This window comes from Dysidea avara, chromosome 10, assembly GCF_963678975.1.
Source record: "Dysidea avara chromosome 10, odDysAvar1.4, whole genome shotgun sequence".
Taxonomy (NCBI): Eukaryota; Metazoa; Porifera; class Demospongiae; order Dictyoceratida; family Dysideidae; genus Dysidea; species Dysidea avara.
In genome coordinates, this window is record NC_089281.1 from 26,809,095 (window position 1) to 26,828,975 (window position 19,881).

Sequence of the window (19,881 nt, forward strand, 5' to 3'; positions counted from 1 at the left end):
GGATTCGCAAGCACTGCAGATGATGCAGTTCAATGAGCAGCTGAAGTAGGGAGAGAAATGCAGATGGACAGTCAGTGACATCTACCATGAGGGTAAAGTTCAAGGTACAGGCCCTCTCATCGTTCAGAAAGATTTCCAGGGTCAATGAAAAGAAGCTTCATGTAAATTTACTCAAGCTGTACAACTGACTGATAATAAAGGGGATGTGACAGTTGAGACAAACTTAGAGTATGAACTGACTCCCTTCCCATTGTCCTTGTTTAACAACAAAGACCAGAAAATGAACAAAGCAAACAAGGCCGGCTTTTCCAACACTAGCCTGAAGGGGTTGACTGATCCACTAAACCTCACTGACCAACCCTGATCCAGTAAGGTGGATGGCTTCTCTACATGGTGAAGTGGGAACATGGTCAGACTTGACAGGAGATTGCTGACAGCTACCTCAGCTATGTTCAGTATCTTGGCAGACATTCTAAAAAGATGACTGTTGTCTTCGATGGCTATAGCAACTCACCAAAAGATCACAATCACATCCAACATACCAAAAAATCCTGCTGTAATCTGCAGACTTGATACATTTGACACCAAGGGCCAGTGTTGAGCATAACATGCTACTTTTGTGACGCGCTACATAATATTATTACTTAATGCAGTAACAAAGTAATATAACACGCTACATTTCCAATGCTAGTAATATCTAACAGATAGTTACTTCACATAAGTAATGTGCTACTAAAGTAGCGAATAACTACTCGTTACTGTAATATTATTACCTAATGAAGTACTAACGCGTTACTTAATCAGCACCTTGCTGTAATATTATTATGTAACGTATACTTAACTAGCGTGTTACTGTAATATTATTACCTAACGAAGTATCTTTTTATATTATGTAATATGTAATATAACGTATTACTAGTTACTTTTAAACTGAAGTAATATATAACTGTAATGCATTTCATCACAGTGGCAGTAACGAGTAATAAGTAATATATTATTACTTTTTAAAAGTAGCTACCCAACACTGCCAAGGGCAAAGTTCATGGACAATACTCACAGAAAAGTGAGCTCAGTCATCTCCATGGTTGTTGATTTTACAGATGCGGGCAGAAGATGTAGATTTGCTGATAATGCTGGTGCACCACCAACCATCCACTTTTATTCACCACGTCAAAGGGCTCTTACAATGTGAAGATGATCCAAGATGAGCTCTCTGAAAGACAGAGGTGCTACTTGCTCTGTTGTCATGCTTTCACTGGTTGTGACACTGTTTCTTTGCAATTGCAGGCCATGAGAAAAGTACCCTATTTGACAAGCTTTGTGCGGGAGCATGTGGACATCTACCTTGACATATAGACTACTAAAAATGCAGTGATTAGGGGTGGTATTGCCATTTTCAAGTACATTTACAACACACCAGGTACTACTTTGGGAGAAATTTGATACAGCATGTTCGCCCACAAGGCAGCCATTTAAAATATGTTCACTCACATTTAAATTGTTGTGTCTATTCAAATAAAAGTACATACCAATTAAAGGGGGTTTGCAAATAGCAGAAGTGGGCATAGCTTTTTTACCACCAAGGAGTGGTTTTTTTATTAAGGCTTTACAGCACAAGTGCTGAAGGTCTGTAGGACACCTGGTCCTACAGCCTGTTTAAAGTTAATTGTTACAGAAAGTGTGTTTGAAAAGGTGGAGAAAGGAGAAAAAATCCATGACTGGGCCTAGGCAGCCTCGAACCTACAGCCATCCAATTAATGCTCGAACACTTACAGGAGTCTGCCAGGCGGTCAGGATGTTTTCTCCTTGTCAATTTCATGTATATAGTGTATGTATCTGAGGAACTCTAGAGAGTGACTTATTATCTCAAAGTACCCCATGTGAAGCCAAATGGATATTAGTTTATTTATTAAGGCTTTACAGCATAAGTGCTGAAGGTCTGTTGGACACCTGGTCCTACAGCCTGTTTAAAGTTGTTACAGAAAGTGTGTTTGAATTTTTTTTGTGTAAAACAAATGCTTTTATGCAATTCTGAATTACAATAAACCCCTATTTTGACTCCACACTATGCAAAATTAGACTTCTCAATTTTTCCCAATACAGTTTCAAGTACCCCACGTTCCAGCAGCTGTCACAGCTTCCCCTATAGGAGTTGAATTTAAACTTTTTAATATATGTTAGTAGAGTCCTTTACAAACACATTGGTGAAAAATTTCTTGGTAAGGAATACTTATCACTGAATAGCCAATAACATCATCACATGTTTCCCAGAGAAAAGAACTATTATCCAAGCAAAGCCGCACTCATTAGAGCCATATAACCTGTGACCTGTCCAATGAACAACATACTGAGATGCTAAAACTGGTCAAAGCAGTGAATAAAAACTCACAAGCCATAAAGGACTTTTGTGAATGAGGTGATAATATCTTTGGCACAGAAAACAACCTGCTCTGTGCTGCATGGCACCAAGATGTTGCTGAAATGATTAAATATGAGAGGGGCCAAGCATCAGGTATGCAATAGTCTTTAAGGTGACTGCTCAATTAGAGTACTTTAGAGCAAATATTTATAATCAAGGGCATAGGAAGCATGGATGCCATGGGTGCTTAGGCACCCATAAATATTTCTAGCTAACCAGAATCAAAATCACTAAAGCAGTATCATTTTTCCTTGCCAGTGATTCCATTTGCCTTGATCTGGCTTCAACCATATAATCCATAGGCTTAAACAAAGTTGCTGTACAAGTGCATTAAAATAATAGAATACAAGTCCAGTCATCAAAGATTGAGATACTCTTAATATCTTCCTACACCCCTGTTATTCACTCACTGCAGTCAAATTTTTCTATCCCTATAGGTAATTCTGAATCGAACTTCTCTTCATTAATTATCAGTGTTGAGACAGTTACTTTTAAATGTAACTCGCTACATATTACATATTATTTACAACTGGACTATTTAGTTACAGTTACATATTACCCATATAGTAAAGTAACTGTAATAATATTACATTTTATATTACTTTGTGTCCACAGCCTTAAACTGTCACATGTGAAACTACCACTTTATCACGTGACATGATTGCATTGTTGGACAAGCAAGAAGCTGGTGAATAAGCTTCGTTCAGTAGGGTTCTTTACTTCATAGTGGCTAGGCATTACTCAGTAGATTACTAATGAGATTAGTAACTTTGTTACTTAAAGTAATAATATTATGTAATATTAGACTCGTTACAGTAACTTCATTACTTAGGTAACACGTTACATTTGCAAGTAAATAACTTGAGTTATATTACCTGTTTTTACAGCATATTTTGTTATATTACTTTGTTACCACAAAAGTAATTATTATGTAATGCGTTACAGCCAACACTGTTAATTATGTAGAACTCATTAAATAACTTTACTTTTTCTTTCAAATCATTATGATTCTCTTTGTCTTTGTGCTAGTTTTCTCTGAATCTCATAGCAAATAGTACTGCCCATTCTCCCATTCTATATATCACAGTATCATTGCTGCTACTGCTATCATCCAAGTCATTGTCATCATCTGCAATCTTGCCATCATCACTGAATTTCTCCAACTTTTTACTATTTGGATAGCCAAGTAGTCCTGTTTGCCATGCAAATATCACACACAATAATTCTCATGGTGTCATCTGAGATTTCACCAGAATAAGGGACTATCAAGCTTCTCCATAAACTGTCAGCCTCATCAGTTTCATTGTTTGTATGGGAAGGCAATATGGCACTCCATTGGCCCAGTGTGAACACAAAATGACCCACATGCCCCATAGATTCTGCTCCAATTTTGTCAGCACTAGTTCAGCTTTGTGGCTAATACAATTCAAACTCAAGCTGATTGGCTCAGTGGTATACTATTGCTAGAGCAGTAGATGTTTGGGTTAGGTCAGAGTTGAAATGCTTATCAAAATCCTTGTCCTGAAGTCAACCAAATAGGCCTCAGAGTAAATACTCAAACAATTAGAGGTCTCAGTCTATGATAGAACAATGCCCGTTGCTACAAACCTCACCATCAATATGTGAAATGAAACATATCTATGGTCCCACCCACTCATATTTCCATATTGTACATGCTCAGGCTACTCAAAGGGCTGAGTTGTGGCTTATTTTTTGTTTTGCACCAGAGGTATGCAAAACTGAACTTTGCTGCCTGAGTAGGAAAAGTGGCCATGCACCATTGATATGCTTGACCTTACCCTCTTTATACTAGCTTGTAACCACTTTGTGGCATGAATCGTTTATGAATTGTAACCAGTATGTTATTAGTTGTTCTTATGATGATGGTAGAAATATTTCATAGTGTTTGACTAGTTAGAGGAACTATTGAAACTCCTTTTTTGTATTTACAGGCAGAAGTATATGTCAACACAACATCAAGAGATTTAACACTGACAAATGGTGCAGTGTCCAAGTCCATACTCAATGCTGCTGGTCAAACAATACAGGATGAGTGTAGTCAGTTTATTTCAAAGAATGGAAAACTACAACCAGGAGATATTGCAGTAACTGGACCAGGAAAGATATGCTGCAAGTACATTATACACACTGCTATTTCACAGTATGAAGGTGTCAGTTCAGAAAAGGTATTAACCTTGCCATAGTACTGTCATCATTTGCAACATAAACATATTGAACATATTTTTACAACAGGACTACACTATATAGTAACTACCATATAAAATTCTCAGGGATTGTGATTTTCCATTTATAAATTGTGACAAATTCTAATGCATTCAAATTCAACATCTTGTTTTAGGAATAAAAAGAAACCCAAATCCCATTATTCAAGATTAGATGCATTAATGTGTCATGTATAATTCAAGTAGCCAGTGAAAAAGATAGATACAGTGTATGTTACTGCAAGTAACAATAACCAAATTGATGTAATTTTCAAAAATATTAAGCTGCTCAATGAAAGTTCCTCAGATTTAAAAAATTTGATTGAATCATCAGTTAATTAACTATTCAGTAAAAAATTAAAGTTTCATTTGGTTCGATAGTGCCTAATTAATGCTGCCTAGTAAATTGCCATGAAGGAAAAGTGAAGATGGATTTTTGGTTTCTATTTTTGAGAAGAAAACGCAAACTTTCATGATCCCTACACCTGTTGTCATATAATTTACATATACCGATAATCATACTATACTATATGTAGTAGGATCACAAAGGTTTGGACTTCTCGACAAAAAATATTAACTAGAAACTAGCCTCACAATATCTTCACAGTGCCTTGGCAGTATTGGCAGGGGCACCAACTGGGGGTAACTCGGGAATCTGGGAATCTTGCTCTGGGTCCCATTTTGTTGGGGTATTCAGGGGGTCTCAAACCTACATTATCCACTTGTACAATAAAAATAAGGTATAACAGTGTAAATCTTCCCTATAGACTTGAAGACACAGAAGCCTCAGTAAAAGATAGCAAGCTCAATAATATCCATTGTAATGAGTATAGTTCCAGGAGCAACCAACCATTGCGCGTAATACAGTAGTAGAATTTGCCACAATGTTGAACGGTGCCTGCCAACACGCTGCCTCTAAAATCCACCTGTATGTACGTTTGTATGCATGTATGTATATATGTACTTGTATAGACTCTAATACAGGGTCTATACAGCCTTCATTTCTCACACTTACATGCTATTGATACACAACTTTTTTCCTCATGTAGGTGAAAAATCAATATGTACATCAATTGCAAAATGCTTAGTTCTGACTTTTATCATGCTTGTGTGCATTTATTGCAACTTGTATTTTACTATGAAATACATTAACTACCGTACACCACTGTGGTTGTTAGTTATACCATGGCTGTAGTTAGAACATGGAACCAGAATGCCAGGCTGACTGTTATCTTAAATATTACCACAAAATGCTAGGCTGGCACCATGTTAAAAGGCTCTAAAACTGCCTGTGTTTTTAATGCCCTTACAAATGCTATGACACAAAAAGGCATAATACAAGCCAATTATATCAACATTAATATTACTCCTGGCTTTTGTCCTCCTCCACCACTTGTGCCTGGACACAGGGTAGAATCTGGAGGATAGTAGCACCCAGTCAATGATTGGGTGGTAGTTTGGTAGGTGTACAGGAGGTTCCAGCTGCAGGGGGCCTATTGAATCAGGAGTAAACTGCCTACCAGCAGGAAAGGAATGTAATGATTAGGTACAAAACATGGGATTTATGTTTCATTTATAGCCCAAAAATAGGCCAACTTAGAGCTAGGACATGCAGCTGCCTAGCTGCCTAATTGAATCTCAACTGAACTGTCTCATTCCTGCAATTGAAGAACAGATGATATACCAACCGCAAAACAACTCCTGTTACCATTAAGGAGCCCTGCACCACGTTTTTTGTCTCCCTAAAGCCTTCCTACTACCACATAGAAGAGGACAAGAAGATAAGTGTACCTGAAACACCCTACTATACTCCACACAACCACATTTGTAGTTACCTGTACCTTCATGTCTTTCTGCTATCATGTAGAAAAGGATGGGAACGATGTACCCTAAACACAGCACAAACCTTCATGTCTTTCTGCTACCATGTAGAAAATGATGGGGACGATGTACCCTAAGCACTGCACAAACCTTCATGTCTTTCTGCTACCATGTAGAAACGGATGGGGACGATGTACCCTAAGCACTGCACAAACCTTCATGTCTTTCTTTTACCATGTAGAAAAGGATGGGGACGATGTACCCTAAGCATTGCACAAACACCTACCATACCAAGAAAGGGTACACACCAACAGCACTTGTTTACTTTGGTGCCTTATGTAGGAGAGGAATAAATAGATCCAATAAAAAGAAAGAACTATAAAGCTGTCTTTGTTGCCATTGTTTATTGAATATTGTCTACACTGAAAATTATCTACATAGAACTACTACATACCAGTAAACATACTTGTGGAGACTTTTAAAAAGCTAGTTTGATACTTTGGTAGTATGATTCCCGGATGAGACTGTAGATGGCATTTCTTACCATTATTACTCCCCACTTTATAGCTAAATGGATGGACTAGAATCATATGGTACGTACATGCATAACATGGGCCATACAGGATATCATAAAGCAATTGAGAGTAGTAGAGGTCACTGATTGTGCATGCAGGGGAACCTATAGCTGTTGAGTCTAGTGAAATCCTGAAACTTTCATTCATCAATTTTTAACCATACACCAGCAACCTAGTATCACATTTTTACTACTCACAGATTTCAACCACCTGCTTGATATAGATAGCCTGCAATCCCAAATATTAGTTGTAACGTTGATGAGTCACCATATGTATACACAACCTGCACTATTTCTATCATGCTTATTTGTTACTTATGTATAAATGGTTACATACATCTGCTTACAATATTTTACATATCTGGGTGCATAACCAGCATCACAATGATTACACACATATGCCATTATAATGAATACATTCATGCATATACAATATTACCATGGTCATATCGAGACTCACGGTAGTAAATCACGCAGCCAATAAAGCAGAAATGCGTGCCACAGACAATAAATGATGCGACCACTACATGTGAAGATTTCACAGGAACGAATGTTGTCAAATTTGGCCTGCCTGTAACTCACCCATCATTTACGATATCCGTCTGAAACTCTAGAATTAAACTCATCATGTCACTAGTAACTACCACACAAACAGTGAAGTAAATCCATGTCGACTGTTTCAAGATCAAGATTGCCGACATCAAAGGGGAGGTTTCATATTTTTTATTATTTATCGCATGAGGTTAGGTGTATCCCTTGCATTCCTTTATGCATTCTGAAAATTGATAGCCCTGCTATCGCTTCCATATTCTCTCAATCGCCTCAAGATTCACATAATCAATTTTGCCATACATCATTACCCTACAGTCGTAATTTCAGCACCAAACGAAGTTTCAGTCATCCTCAGTCAACCTAGAGGCCAAATACAAAACCCATATTGTTGTTTTCCACAATACTCGTTTGGCATGTAGGACAGTGTGTCTTTTAAACTGTTCTAAAGGTTTTGTTAAGATTGCTACATATGTTTTTGAGAATGGCTAGTTTGAAATTTGAATTTAGTCGTCCCACTTAATTTGCTCTCTAAGAGTGCGGCTTAAGAATTTAAAGATGACACAGATCGCATCTGTGGTCACCAGTTATTGAAATGGGCTGTGAATAGTAAGTGTAGTTAATCAGTGCATGTAGCCATAAAAGAAGTGTCTATGCCGTTGAGATCGTTCGAGAATGGCTAGTTTGAAATTTGAATTTAGTCACCCCCACATAATGTGCTCGCTAAGAGTACAGCTTGAAGAATTTAAAGAATGACACAGAGCACAACTGTGGGCACTGGTTATTGAAATGGGCTGTGTGTGAATGGTAAGTGTAGATAATCAGTGCATGCTTGTAGCCATAAAACAAGTGTGCAAAAAACTATGCCATCATACACCAAGTATTTAGAACTGTTACAATCTATGATTCAGATCATTTATAGCCTGCATGTAAAGGCAACCCCACACAAATGATATGGGTACAAGCATGTACATATACACATGCAGTTATAACATACACAGGACACATGAATACCCAACAGTTTTAAGGTACACAATAATAATGTAAGAATTGTACAACTGTCTGTGATATAACTGCTGTGAAAACAATGTCTCTACTTCTCCAATTTGGTCCAGCAGATTCTACCATGGTAGCAGGTCTCATATGATGGCATGTTCATGGTGCTTCTCCAAACACAGATAAGCAATGATCAATAGCTAGGAGTAAGTCAAGTAGTAAATCAGCTAAGTAGGTACTGTGGAACCTGTTTAAAATAGTTACTTTTGGGCCAAAATTTCTTGACTTGATAAGCACGTAGCTGCTTTAGTAAGGCACTGATTTAACCATACACGTAGATGTCTCATGGGAGAATTTAAAAGTTGGCCTTCTTAGTGAGGCAACTTCTATACAAGTGGCCACCAAGGCAGTTTCCACTGTGTAAGACTTAGGGCATTAGATATTTGGCATTTCATGTGTTGAAGGCATTCCACGGCTTTTGTAGTCTGAAAACCCTCAGACAATGTTGATGTATGGTCACCACTAAACCACTGGAATGCTGGAAGTGAATGGTGTTACTTTTTGTCTTATGCCGTGGCTACTATACAGTAGAGCTGAAACGGATATCATCTTTCCAGATATCCTATGGATAATGACATCATCATTTGCTTCATAGGGAGCTTATAAGCATCGAAGAAAATTCTTACCCTTTGGGCTGCCAGCCATTGCAACCAACTTGAAATGTTCCATCTGTGATTACATAGCTTACGTGGATCAACATTTTTTAGCATTTACTATCAGGTTGGTTAGCAACGCTTGCCCTCTTGCTGCCAGTCACACACACTGCCACACAATAAAAATCCATCACTAAATTCCTCTCTATAGCCAGTTAATAATACAAGAACAGCTGCATAGCAGATGCTTCTTACCAATTGGCCTGTGGATTAGTGGTGTTCCAAGTAAGGCAATGTTGCACTATATAAATATTGCATGGTTAAATCTTCTGGGCTTCATATATCCTTTAAGTACGGCTATAAATACAGTGAAAAACCTGTATAATGAGGTCAAACTGACTTTGTATAAATTTCTATCAGACCATATATGACTTACATGACTAAACCCACAATCTAAATTAAACACTTGGCAAGAATTTTGGAACACAATGCAACTCACTGTTGTTCATTGCTTCAGAACAAGTATGCCACTGTAGATAAAGTGTTCATTTAACCTTCTCCAAAGTAGCCCAGTGAACAGACTTTTAACCAATGTATAGTTGTAGGCTATAAGAATTAAGTTACCCCACCTAGTGTTGACATGCATGCCCATGTTGTGTAAACACACATTCCCCAAAAGTTGTTTGCGGGTTTAAGGGTTAATAAGGTCAGGTAAACTTGATTAATCGTTTCTCATTCCTGCCTCCATCCCTTTCTACCCCACCGCATCTAATTTCATTATTGCTATTATCAATCACGTGTACACGTATTTTGATGCTAAGAAGGTTTGCTATCATTTTACAGCACAGCAAATGTCACTTGCACCTCAGAAACCGTAGATGCTACTTCTTAGCTAGCCTTTATAGTAATGGACGGCTTGATTCTTTAACAATGAATAATGAAAAATTACCTCCTGCTCACATATAGTTCCAAATTTTTATGGATGAGAAACAGGTAACCGAGCATAAATCGGATGGCTGCGGGTTCGAGGCTACCTAGGTCCAGTCATGGATTTTTTCTCCTTTCTCCAACTTTTCAAACACATCTTAAGTAGCTAAAGTCTTTGAGCAGGCTGTAGGACCAGGTGTCCTACAGACCTTCAGCACTTGTGCTGTAAAGCATTAATAAATAAATTAGTGTCCTTTTGGTTCTACTTGGGGTACTTAGAGATAATGAGTTACTCTCTAGAATTCCTATGGATATAATTACATGAAAATAACAAGGAGAAAACATCCTGACCACCTGGTAGACTCCTGTAAGCGTTCGAGCATAAATCGGATGGCTGCAGGTTCGAGGCTACCTAGGTCCAGTCATGGATTTTTTCTCCTTTCTCCAACTTTTCAAACACATCTTAAGTAGCTAAAGTCTTTGAGCAGGCTGTAGGACCAGGTGTCCTAATAATAAATAAATAAATAACCAAGTTTGCCTGGCCTAAGGTCAGAAGAAATTTTGTTCCTACAATGACATGTTTTCACTGTACTAGTGAAGGATTATCAAGATAACACTGGGATACTTCAGTGTCACCCTGGATTTATACTGTCATGATAGTACAAAATACATGCTGTAATGGTATGCACTAATTAAATAAACTGTGCTTACATTTTACAATCAAGACTCATGGTAGTGAGTCGCGAGGCCAAGAAGCGCAAAGTGCGCGCCCACAATAATAATAAACACGCGACCACTACTGTGAGTCATTTTACATGATGGATCGATTACACAATCTTTTAAAATCCGCATGGCGAAATCTCAGCCTTACTAAAAGATTCCGCCTCGAAACCAGGAGCATGTAACCTTTCTATAATGAGTAACTACCACACGAAACGTCAGGCGAATTGTTGGAGCAGTTTGTTCCATCGCCCACCCATTTACAATGCATTAATTAAATTATTTTATTCAAATGTGCATCGTTCTTTTTTCATTTTCTTCGTCATCGCATCCCATTGGAGCGATTTTCTTTCAACCCATGAAGTCGTATTGTAAAAAGGCTGCAGCTATCAGGGGCTTTTCACACAATGTATCTGTACATTTAATTTCACTAAAAGTTGTTCATTAGTTTATGAGATTGCTTTTGTGCTCTTTGAAGATTCAAATTTGCCACCATGACGTCGAGGTGTGAGGCGCCCACCTCAATTCCCAAACCCAAACAGTGTGAAAGTGGGCAAGGTCATTAGCCATAGCGAGCTGGCTGATTTGATAGACATTGTGCTGTCAACTCTTGGTTTAATTGTGAGTCCAGTCACTGATTTGTTTTAAATTTGCCACAGTATGCCTCCACTGACTCGTTATAGCGTGACTCCGGTCCATGCAGGGCCGTACATAGCCCTTCAGTGTCTGTGAAACTTCAGTGTTCACTTAAAAAGCCAGCATCAGTGCATCACCTTTCAGCACTTAACCCACAATTATAGAAACTCTTTAGGCTGTTGCTATTGTTCCGGCAGTCACGTGAATAAAAATAAAACTTAGACAAAAAAGGTCCTCAAACGAAAAAAAAATGCCTTGAGCAGGAATCAAACCCGGGACCTCCAGTGCTTGAGCCCAGAGTCCTACCCATTGTGCTACGTGGCTCCCAGCTACCCAACTCCCTTAGTTTCTACCTTATATGTCTCCAAGTGGAGTAACTTCTACATAATAGATATTGAAGGTGAAGAAGAAACTAAAGCTAAACCCGACCCTAACCCTAACACTAGAACTACTTTTCACGTCCCCTAAAGTTGAACACTTGGGGCAACCTACTAGACGCATTCCCTAAAGTTGAATGCTCGGGGCAACCTACTAGACGCATTCCCTATAAAGTCGAATACTCGGGGCAACCTACTAGACGTGTGCCCTAAAGTCGAATACTCGGGGCATAGCATACAACTAGTGTGCTTGATAGTGAGAAATCTAGTGGACTGCCGGAACAATAGCACTGACAAAATATTTCCGTCTGCCGTAACAATAGCAACTTCGAACTCTTTAATGATAGCATGAATATACTGTAATAGTAAACATTTACATTATGATGATCCCAAAAATTAAAAAATGACTACAATAGCACAAGAATACAGATACACTAGTGTTTGGCTATGAAGTACCACCAAGAGTTCATAATATAGTAGTGGAGTCTTGGTACCACATATTACTTTTTCTTCACCATTTGCGTGATTTGTCCATTGACCATAAACTCACCCGCCAACAGTCACAACATCAGTATCCACCCTGCATATACAGAAAGGGATACAGTATGGTAAGGCACAGCTAACTAAAAACATGTAATCATATAGTCAGACTAGCATGTCAACAAACACTTAATTCTACTATTATGATTATTGTTAAAGTGAGCATCCAACATAGTCATTCCCAAGATGCATTCAGCATACTGCAGCAGCTGATGACCAATTTTGGAATGTATTACTTGACTTGTTTTGTGGTTCTCACCTACATTGTTGACATAACAATTTTTGTTGCTAGGAGACATATAAACTAGGAGGGACTAATGGTTATAGCATAAAACAAGTTACACAACAGCAAAGGAAATTTTAATAAACTAGCAGTGATTGGATAGTTGATAGATAAAAGTAGAAGACAATTAATTTTGTAGTTTTTCCAGTCCTGATTGTTTGGGAATAAGCACATTAGCTGCTATAAGCATGAAAAAAGCAAGACAGACTAACTTTTAACACAAGGTTTATGATGCAAACTTATTATGCAGGGGCGGATTTAGGGGTGGGGGGCTAAGGGGGCTATAGACCCCTTCCTTTCTAAGTTAGTACTTGGCCAATAAAACCCTAAATCTTCTATGTGTATCAAAAGCAGACTTAATTTATCAACTATGCATCACTACCAACACAAATAATGTCTATGTAACTATACCTATTGTTCAACTCTGTTCCAGGAGAGTATAACTTCCTTTTCCTCAAGAGTTCTTCAAGAAAAGATTTCAATTGTGGGTTGCATCTTTAGTTACAAGAGTTGTAATTGTGGGTTTTGTTTTATTCAGATAATTAGCAGTGTTTTCCACTATGGCTATAAGAGGTGATTAGTGTGGTTTTTATTTTTAAAATGAATTTATTATATGATTGAAACTGTTAGTTGGTTTAATTGGTTAGAGTTATCAGCTTCAGTATAATATGTAGTTACCAACTCAGCCATTTAGCAAACTGTAGTCTTGGTATTTTACAAGTTTATAAGGCAGCTATATATAGCACTTTTGTCTATGAATATAAACTCTCTATCAGTTACCTTCTGATATGACCCCATGCTGTGGGTTATGATGCTGGTATTCATAGTTAGCTATAGATCAATCTTCATAACCCGGCAGATCTAGAAATATAAAGTTGACTATCACAACAGCAAATTCAGAAACCCCATAAATGCAAATATAGTTGCACTTTGCTAAGGATTGTCAGTGGACTAGCTAATAGCTACTATATAGTACCCTTTACTGCATTCTGCTTTTGAGTACACTTTATTGGTGTTAAGGCTAACTAAGTGTCACTAGGCTAAGGAGCATGCATACTAATAATTGTGACGTTCAACACCACTACTACTTAGCTATACATGTTTCTGCCTCTGTTTAGCTATACATGTTTCTTCCACACAAAGACTTCCCCTATTGTCTAGCTTTGTTTGATCATGGGAGTATTTAGAAACAGCATCCTTCATGCAGACTGTAAAATCATCACAGTCAAACTTGTGTAGTTTGTAGTCATAGTCACCCAATGTTGATGAATCCCAGATGGTCTTTAGAAGATGATAGTCTAGTGTTACATAAAAAAAAGAAGAGAATCTGCCTTGGATTTGTTGATGTTGAGGCTGGGGTAAGCATTTTCCACAATTCTTTCAACTTCATGATGTGTGAAATAATCTATACTCCAACCTTCCAGTGGGATCCAACAACATTATTTTTATCAGTAAGATAGACAGTTGAGGTTATTGAAGAGGAGCTGATGCATTATGGTATATAGCTAGCTATATCTAAATGCTTGGTAGCTACAAATGAAAAGATTATCATGCATGCATGATAGCTACTCAATGCATATTGCAATCAGTCTTGATTTAATGGAAAAGTAAAAGTATTTCGATAAACTGAAATTCCATTATCCTCCACCGAAAAACTGCTAAAAACCAGTGTTGGGAGTAATGCGTTACGTAATATTACAGGTTTTTGCAATTGAATTCGGCGACTTTGCAATTGAATTCGTCCCGTTTGCAATTGAGTTCGTCGCTTTTGCAATTGAATTCGTCCCGTTTGCAATTGAATTCGTCCCGTTTGCAATTGAATTCGTCCCGTTTGCAATTGAATTCGTCGCTTTTGCAATTGAATTCGTCGCTTTTGCAGTTAAATTCGTCCATAACAAGAATGGCAGCTGGAGCAAACGCGAAAACATGATGTAGCAGCTGCTACAAGAACTTGTTCAAGTACAACAGTAGTAAACAACTCTTTATAAGGCAATAATTCTTCCTCTACAGCCTCTCCAACGACATTCCAAACTCTACTGCGCCATTCTTCCACTGATGTATATTTACGATTTAGCTGACATCATGTTTTTTATAAAATCAGTAAAATTTCCATCTGAAAAGTTCAACATATTAAACTTTGTAGAATTTATCTCTGGACCCACAAGATCAGCAGGTTACAAACTTAGACACATGATAGCATCTAAAAACAGTGTAATGAATTCCTACTTCTACCGTATACCCAGATTGTGGAACAGCTTACCATTAATTGACTTATCCCAAACCCTCCTAACTATCAAATTCAAACTCAAGAATTATTTTTGGAATCATTTTGTTAACAATTTTGACAGTAATAACCTATGTACTTTTTATTTCCGTTGCCCCTGTTCCAAATGTTTAAACATTCCAGCTCCTACAAACTATTTTATTCTTTAACTTGTACTCTTTATAGCTACCCCTTGTAATTATTATTTGTAGTTATATAGCTTATTGTAATTTGTAAGTAATTAATTATGGCTACCAGTGCAAGACACTGGTAGACCTTCAGTTCTGTAATTTAATTGTTATAAGCTCTTAAATATTGTTTAATTTTGTTTATTGATCTGTACAGTTCTGTAAAGTATTAATAATAATAATAATAATTCGCGATGGGTGTGGTCACTCGCGAGCAAGCTAATTAACTTGTCAGACAGCTATCAACTTCGCGTACTACCAGCTTCAATTACCTTCTAGTGTCTCAAGTGTAACTCTCCAAGGCATAAATAGTTCATCTGTTAATGAACGGGTTGGTTTCTTGGAGCCGTTTTGTTTATGACGAATTGTAATGCAAACGCGACGAATTCTATTGCAAAACCGACTAATTCAATTGCAAACGGGACGAATTCAATTGCAAACGGGACGAATTCAATTGCAAAGGCGACGAATTCAATTGCAAAAACCTGTATTACTTTTGTGTAACAAAGTAATATAACGAAATACACTATGAAAGCAGGTAATATAACGCAAGATACTTTACTTACAAACGTAACGCGTTACCTAAGTAATATAATTACTGTAACGAGTCTAATATGACATAATATTATTACTAAAAGTAACGAAGTTACTAATCTCATTAGTAATCCTCTGAGTAACGCCTAACCACAACGAAGTAACGAGGCCTACTGAATGAAGCTTATTCACTAGCTTCTTATACTTATAACCAAGATTTGCACATTGTCCAACAACGCAATCATGTCACGTGATAAGGTGGTAGTTTCACACGTGACAGCTTAAGGCTGTGGACACAAAGTAATATAATATGTAATATTATTACAGTTACTTTATTTTATGGGTAATATGTAACTGTAACTAAATAGTTCTGTTGCAAGTAATATGTAATATGTAACTAGTTACTTTTACAAAGTAACTTGCCCAACACTGCTAAAAACACTCTCAGATTCACCTTTAGAGGGCTTTATTTTCAAACATTTCCTGGGGGCATGCCCCCAGACTCCCCTAGGCTGGCATACTTCGCACACCAATGTAGTCATTGTATTCCAAATAACTAATTTGACCATGGATACTACATGAATCTTACCACTAGGGCCTTGTGAGAAGGTTTGTTATCTTCTAATATTGGCTAGTTACCTATGTCCCTGTCCAGCTTAGCCCCCCCTTTCAAAAAATCCTAGATCCGCCCCTGTTATGCACCTACCAATGTGTTACCCCACCATCCCCCTTGGATGTAAAGCCTGTAAGTGGGGCTTTACAAGGCGAATTGACATGAAACTGCTGCTTCACTATGGGGCATTTGACAATCATTCATTAAGCACCCAAGTATTTTTTCTACGCTATGTCAAATCTCCCATGTTGCAACTGGAGCCAATGGTGGGGATTTGACACAATAGGTTTGTCCTACCATGGGGCATTTAACATTCAGTTGTGCCCACTATAGCCCTATATATGCCCAAAGGGGGGGGGGGGGGGTTAGTAGGGCAATACATTGATATGTGCATTGTATATAATATGGTGCATCTACTGGGATAAGTAGATTAAGCCTGCATGTACCTTGCGGGCCTAAGCATGTTCCTCTCCTGTTTTGAAAAAATAATCTTTTATTGCCTGCCCCTAACTGGAGTACCTTCAACATCACAAAAAGCTATCTAAAATGGTTAATTTAGCTTTGACCATTGGCAAACTAACAATTATATCAGAGTATACATAACTCTATATTATCTGTGCAGTTACTATATAGTAGGGTCCATGGTTGTCTCAGATCTGCTTATATTATTATCACATCAATCAATCGATGCATAGTAATTACAGCCTACTGTATGTACGCATTGAGCTCAGCCCTCAAAAATATTAACTCATTTGTAGTATTGACTTACCCGCTAATCATTCAAATGCCTGACACATTATTTATAGCCACAGTTTTCACCTTAATACATTATAGGAAGCCATAAAAGTATATAGCCTACTAATCTTTCCTGAACTGTTGGTGGAAGCACTTGTCTGCTCTTGACATCTTTGTTGTCATTACCAACCATCTTGGTTGGTTGAAACGTTGAGAAAATATCCTCTTTTAGCTGTTTTCTCAAGGTTCAGCTCAACTTGTTCGCGGTCTGACCCACACAGCTAGAACAAGCCAGCTACGAGGCTCTGGCCTACACAAGCATAGCATATAATCCCAGGAAACTACTATGGCACGGGAGATTCCCATCTAAAATAGTTATATAGCCGTTTACAATGACTTAGCTATACACGGACTTACCCAGCAATTTGCTGCGAGAATCAGTAGTGTGATGCATTCAGTGCCGTCAGGCTTCATGTCCATTCCGAGGCATACATTCAGCAACAACTCGCAGCTTATTCGGCTCCGTTTGTCATGCACAGATTTCGGCTAGACTAGTTATATCGCCAACCCACTGCTTCAGTGAGAACAGTTAAGACTGTAGCCTCGACTTTTCCGGTTCTTATTTACGTGAAACATCAAGCAAGATATCACGTGAGTCCTTGCGGGAATTTGGACATTATTTTCAGTTTGAATGAATTTTCTCTTAGCAAGTCACTTTTAGTAGCACTTCTAAACATTGAACTTGGAAGCTTTCACTACTAATTTAGCTAGCTAATCTGTTTCTGAAGCTGTTATTATGCATGCATGCATGCAGTGTCTCCTAATACCTAACTGTATGTTCTCTATTCAACAAAAAGTAGTGATATCCTGTGCCAAAAACAGCCCAGCTGTAAAAAAGGCGAGGCCAAGAATGCACAAGTACATGTTCATGGAGTAACCAAAAGACTTGATATCAAAATCTGGCCAAGAAAGCATTTACAGTATTTGTCTGATGAAATATTTGTATATTTAACATTGAATGATGATTATCACATACTGTAGTTAATAAGGTGACTTCTTACATAACTGAACTGTAGCTGAAACTCTCATTGTTTGTGGCTGAACTCTTTTCAGGGTGATTTGTTTCTAGCTGAACTCTCTACAGGATGATTTGTTTCTAGTTGAATTCTCTACAGGGTGATTTTGTTTGCAGCTGAACTATCTGCAGGGTGATTTCTTTGTAGCTGAACTCTCTACAAGGTGACTTGTTCAAGCTGAACTCTCTACAAGGTGGCTGAATTCTCTACAGAGTGATTTGTTTGCAACTGGACTCTCTACAAGATGATTTGTTTCTAGCTGATCTCTCTATAGTGTAACTTGATTGTAGCTGAACCCTCTACAAGATGACTTGTTTCTAGCTGATCTCTGGATGACTTGTTTCTAGCTGATCTCTCTACATGGTGACTTGTTTCTAGTTGAACTCTCTATAGGGTTATCTGTTTGTAATTGAACTCTCTACAGGATGGTTTCTTTGTAGCTGCTCTCTCTACAGGGTGACTTGTTTCTAGCTGATCTTTCTACAGGGTGAACTTGTTTCTGGCTGAACTCTCTACAGATGATTTGTTTGCAGCTGAACTCTCTACATGGTGGTTTCTTTGTAGCTGAACTCTCTACAAGGTGATTTCTTCTAGCTGATCTCTCTACAGGATGATCTGTTCGTAGCTGAACTTTCTACAGAGTGATTTGTTTGTAGCTGAACTCCTTATATGATGGTTTCTTTGTAGCTGAACTCTCTACAAGGTAACTTCTTCTAGCTGATCTCTCTATAGGGTGACTTGTTTGTAGCTGAACTATCTGCAGGGTGATTTGTTTGTAGTTGAACTCTCTACAAGGTGATCCTTCTAGCTGATCTCTCTACAGGATGACTTTTTCTAGCTGAACTCTCTACAGGGTGATCTGTTCATAGCTGCACTCTCCACAGTGTGATATGTTTGCAGCAGAACTCTCTACATGGTGGTTTCTTTGTAACAAAACTCTCTATAAGGTGATGTCTTGTAGCTGATCTCTCTACTGGATGACTAATTGTTTCTAGCTGATCTCTCTATAGAGTTATAACTTTCTCTATAGAGATATAACGTGTTTGTATAGCTGAACTCTTTACAGAGTGTTTTTTTTTGATTGGATACTGAACTCTCCAGCTACACGGTGACTTGTTTGTACTACAGAGTGACTTGTTTGTAGCTGCACTCTCTACAGAGTGACTTACTTGTAGCTGAACATTGCATAAAGTATATAACTTGTTTGTAGCTGATCTAGATGAACTCTCTACTGGATAGTTTTTTTTGTAGCTGAACCCTTTACGCAGTGACCTGTTTGTAGCTGAATTCTCTACAGAGAGACTTGTTGTAGCTGAACTCTCTACAAGGTGACTTGTTTATAGCTGAATTCTCTTCAGTGTGACTTATAATGTTCTGAATCTCTACAGCACCATATTTGTAGCTGAACTCTCTACAGGGTGACCTGCTTGTAGCTGAATTGTCTATAAGATTAACTGTTTGTAGCTGACCTCCCTACAGAATAACTTACAATGTCATATAATTCTATAATGGAGTAAGTTATAAACGAAGCTGAATACTCTATTAGGGTGACTGTTCTATTAGAGTATCTCGATCTCGCATATGCTACACGTAGTTGGCTTTGGAATAATAACTCAGTGGTTTGTACTCCGATTCTTCTGTACTACTGCAAGGACTTTCTATGATAATTATTCCAGCCACACACCGATTTTCAGCTCACTGCTCTAAGCGGTTTGCCTGGTAGGCGTGAAAACTTATAGTTATTTAATTCATAAA

The 19,881-nt window shown here is 38.0% G+C and overlaps 1 protein-coding gene across 1 annotated transcript in view; it reads left to right on the plus strand.

The window, feature by feature from the left end:
* Window positions 1–19,881, plus strand: part of LOC136236873 (protein mono-ADP-ribosyltransferase PARP14-like) — a 290,930-nt gene that overhangs the window by 228,181 nt on the left and 42,868 nt on the right. The window contains exon 17 of the mRNA XM_066027105.1: window positions 4,372–4,605. Coding sequence (XP_065883177.1) covers window positions 4,372–4,605 — 234 coding nt within the window. The remainder of the gene's footprint in view (window positions 1–4,371; window positions 4,606–19,881) is intronic.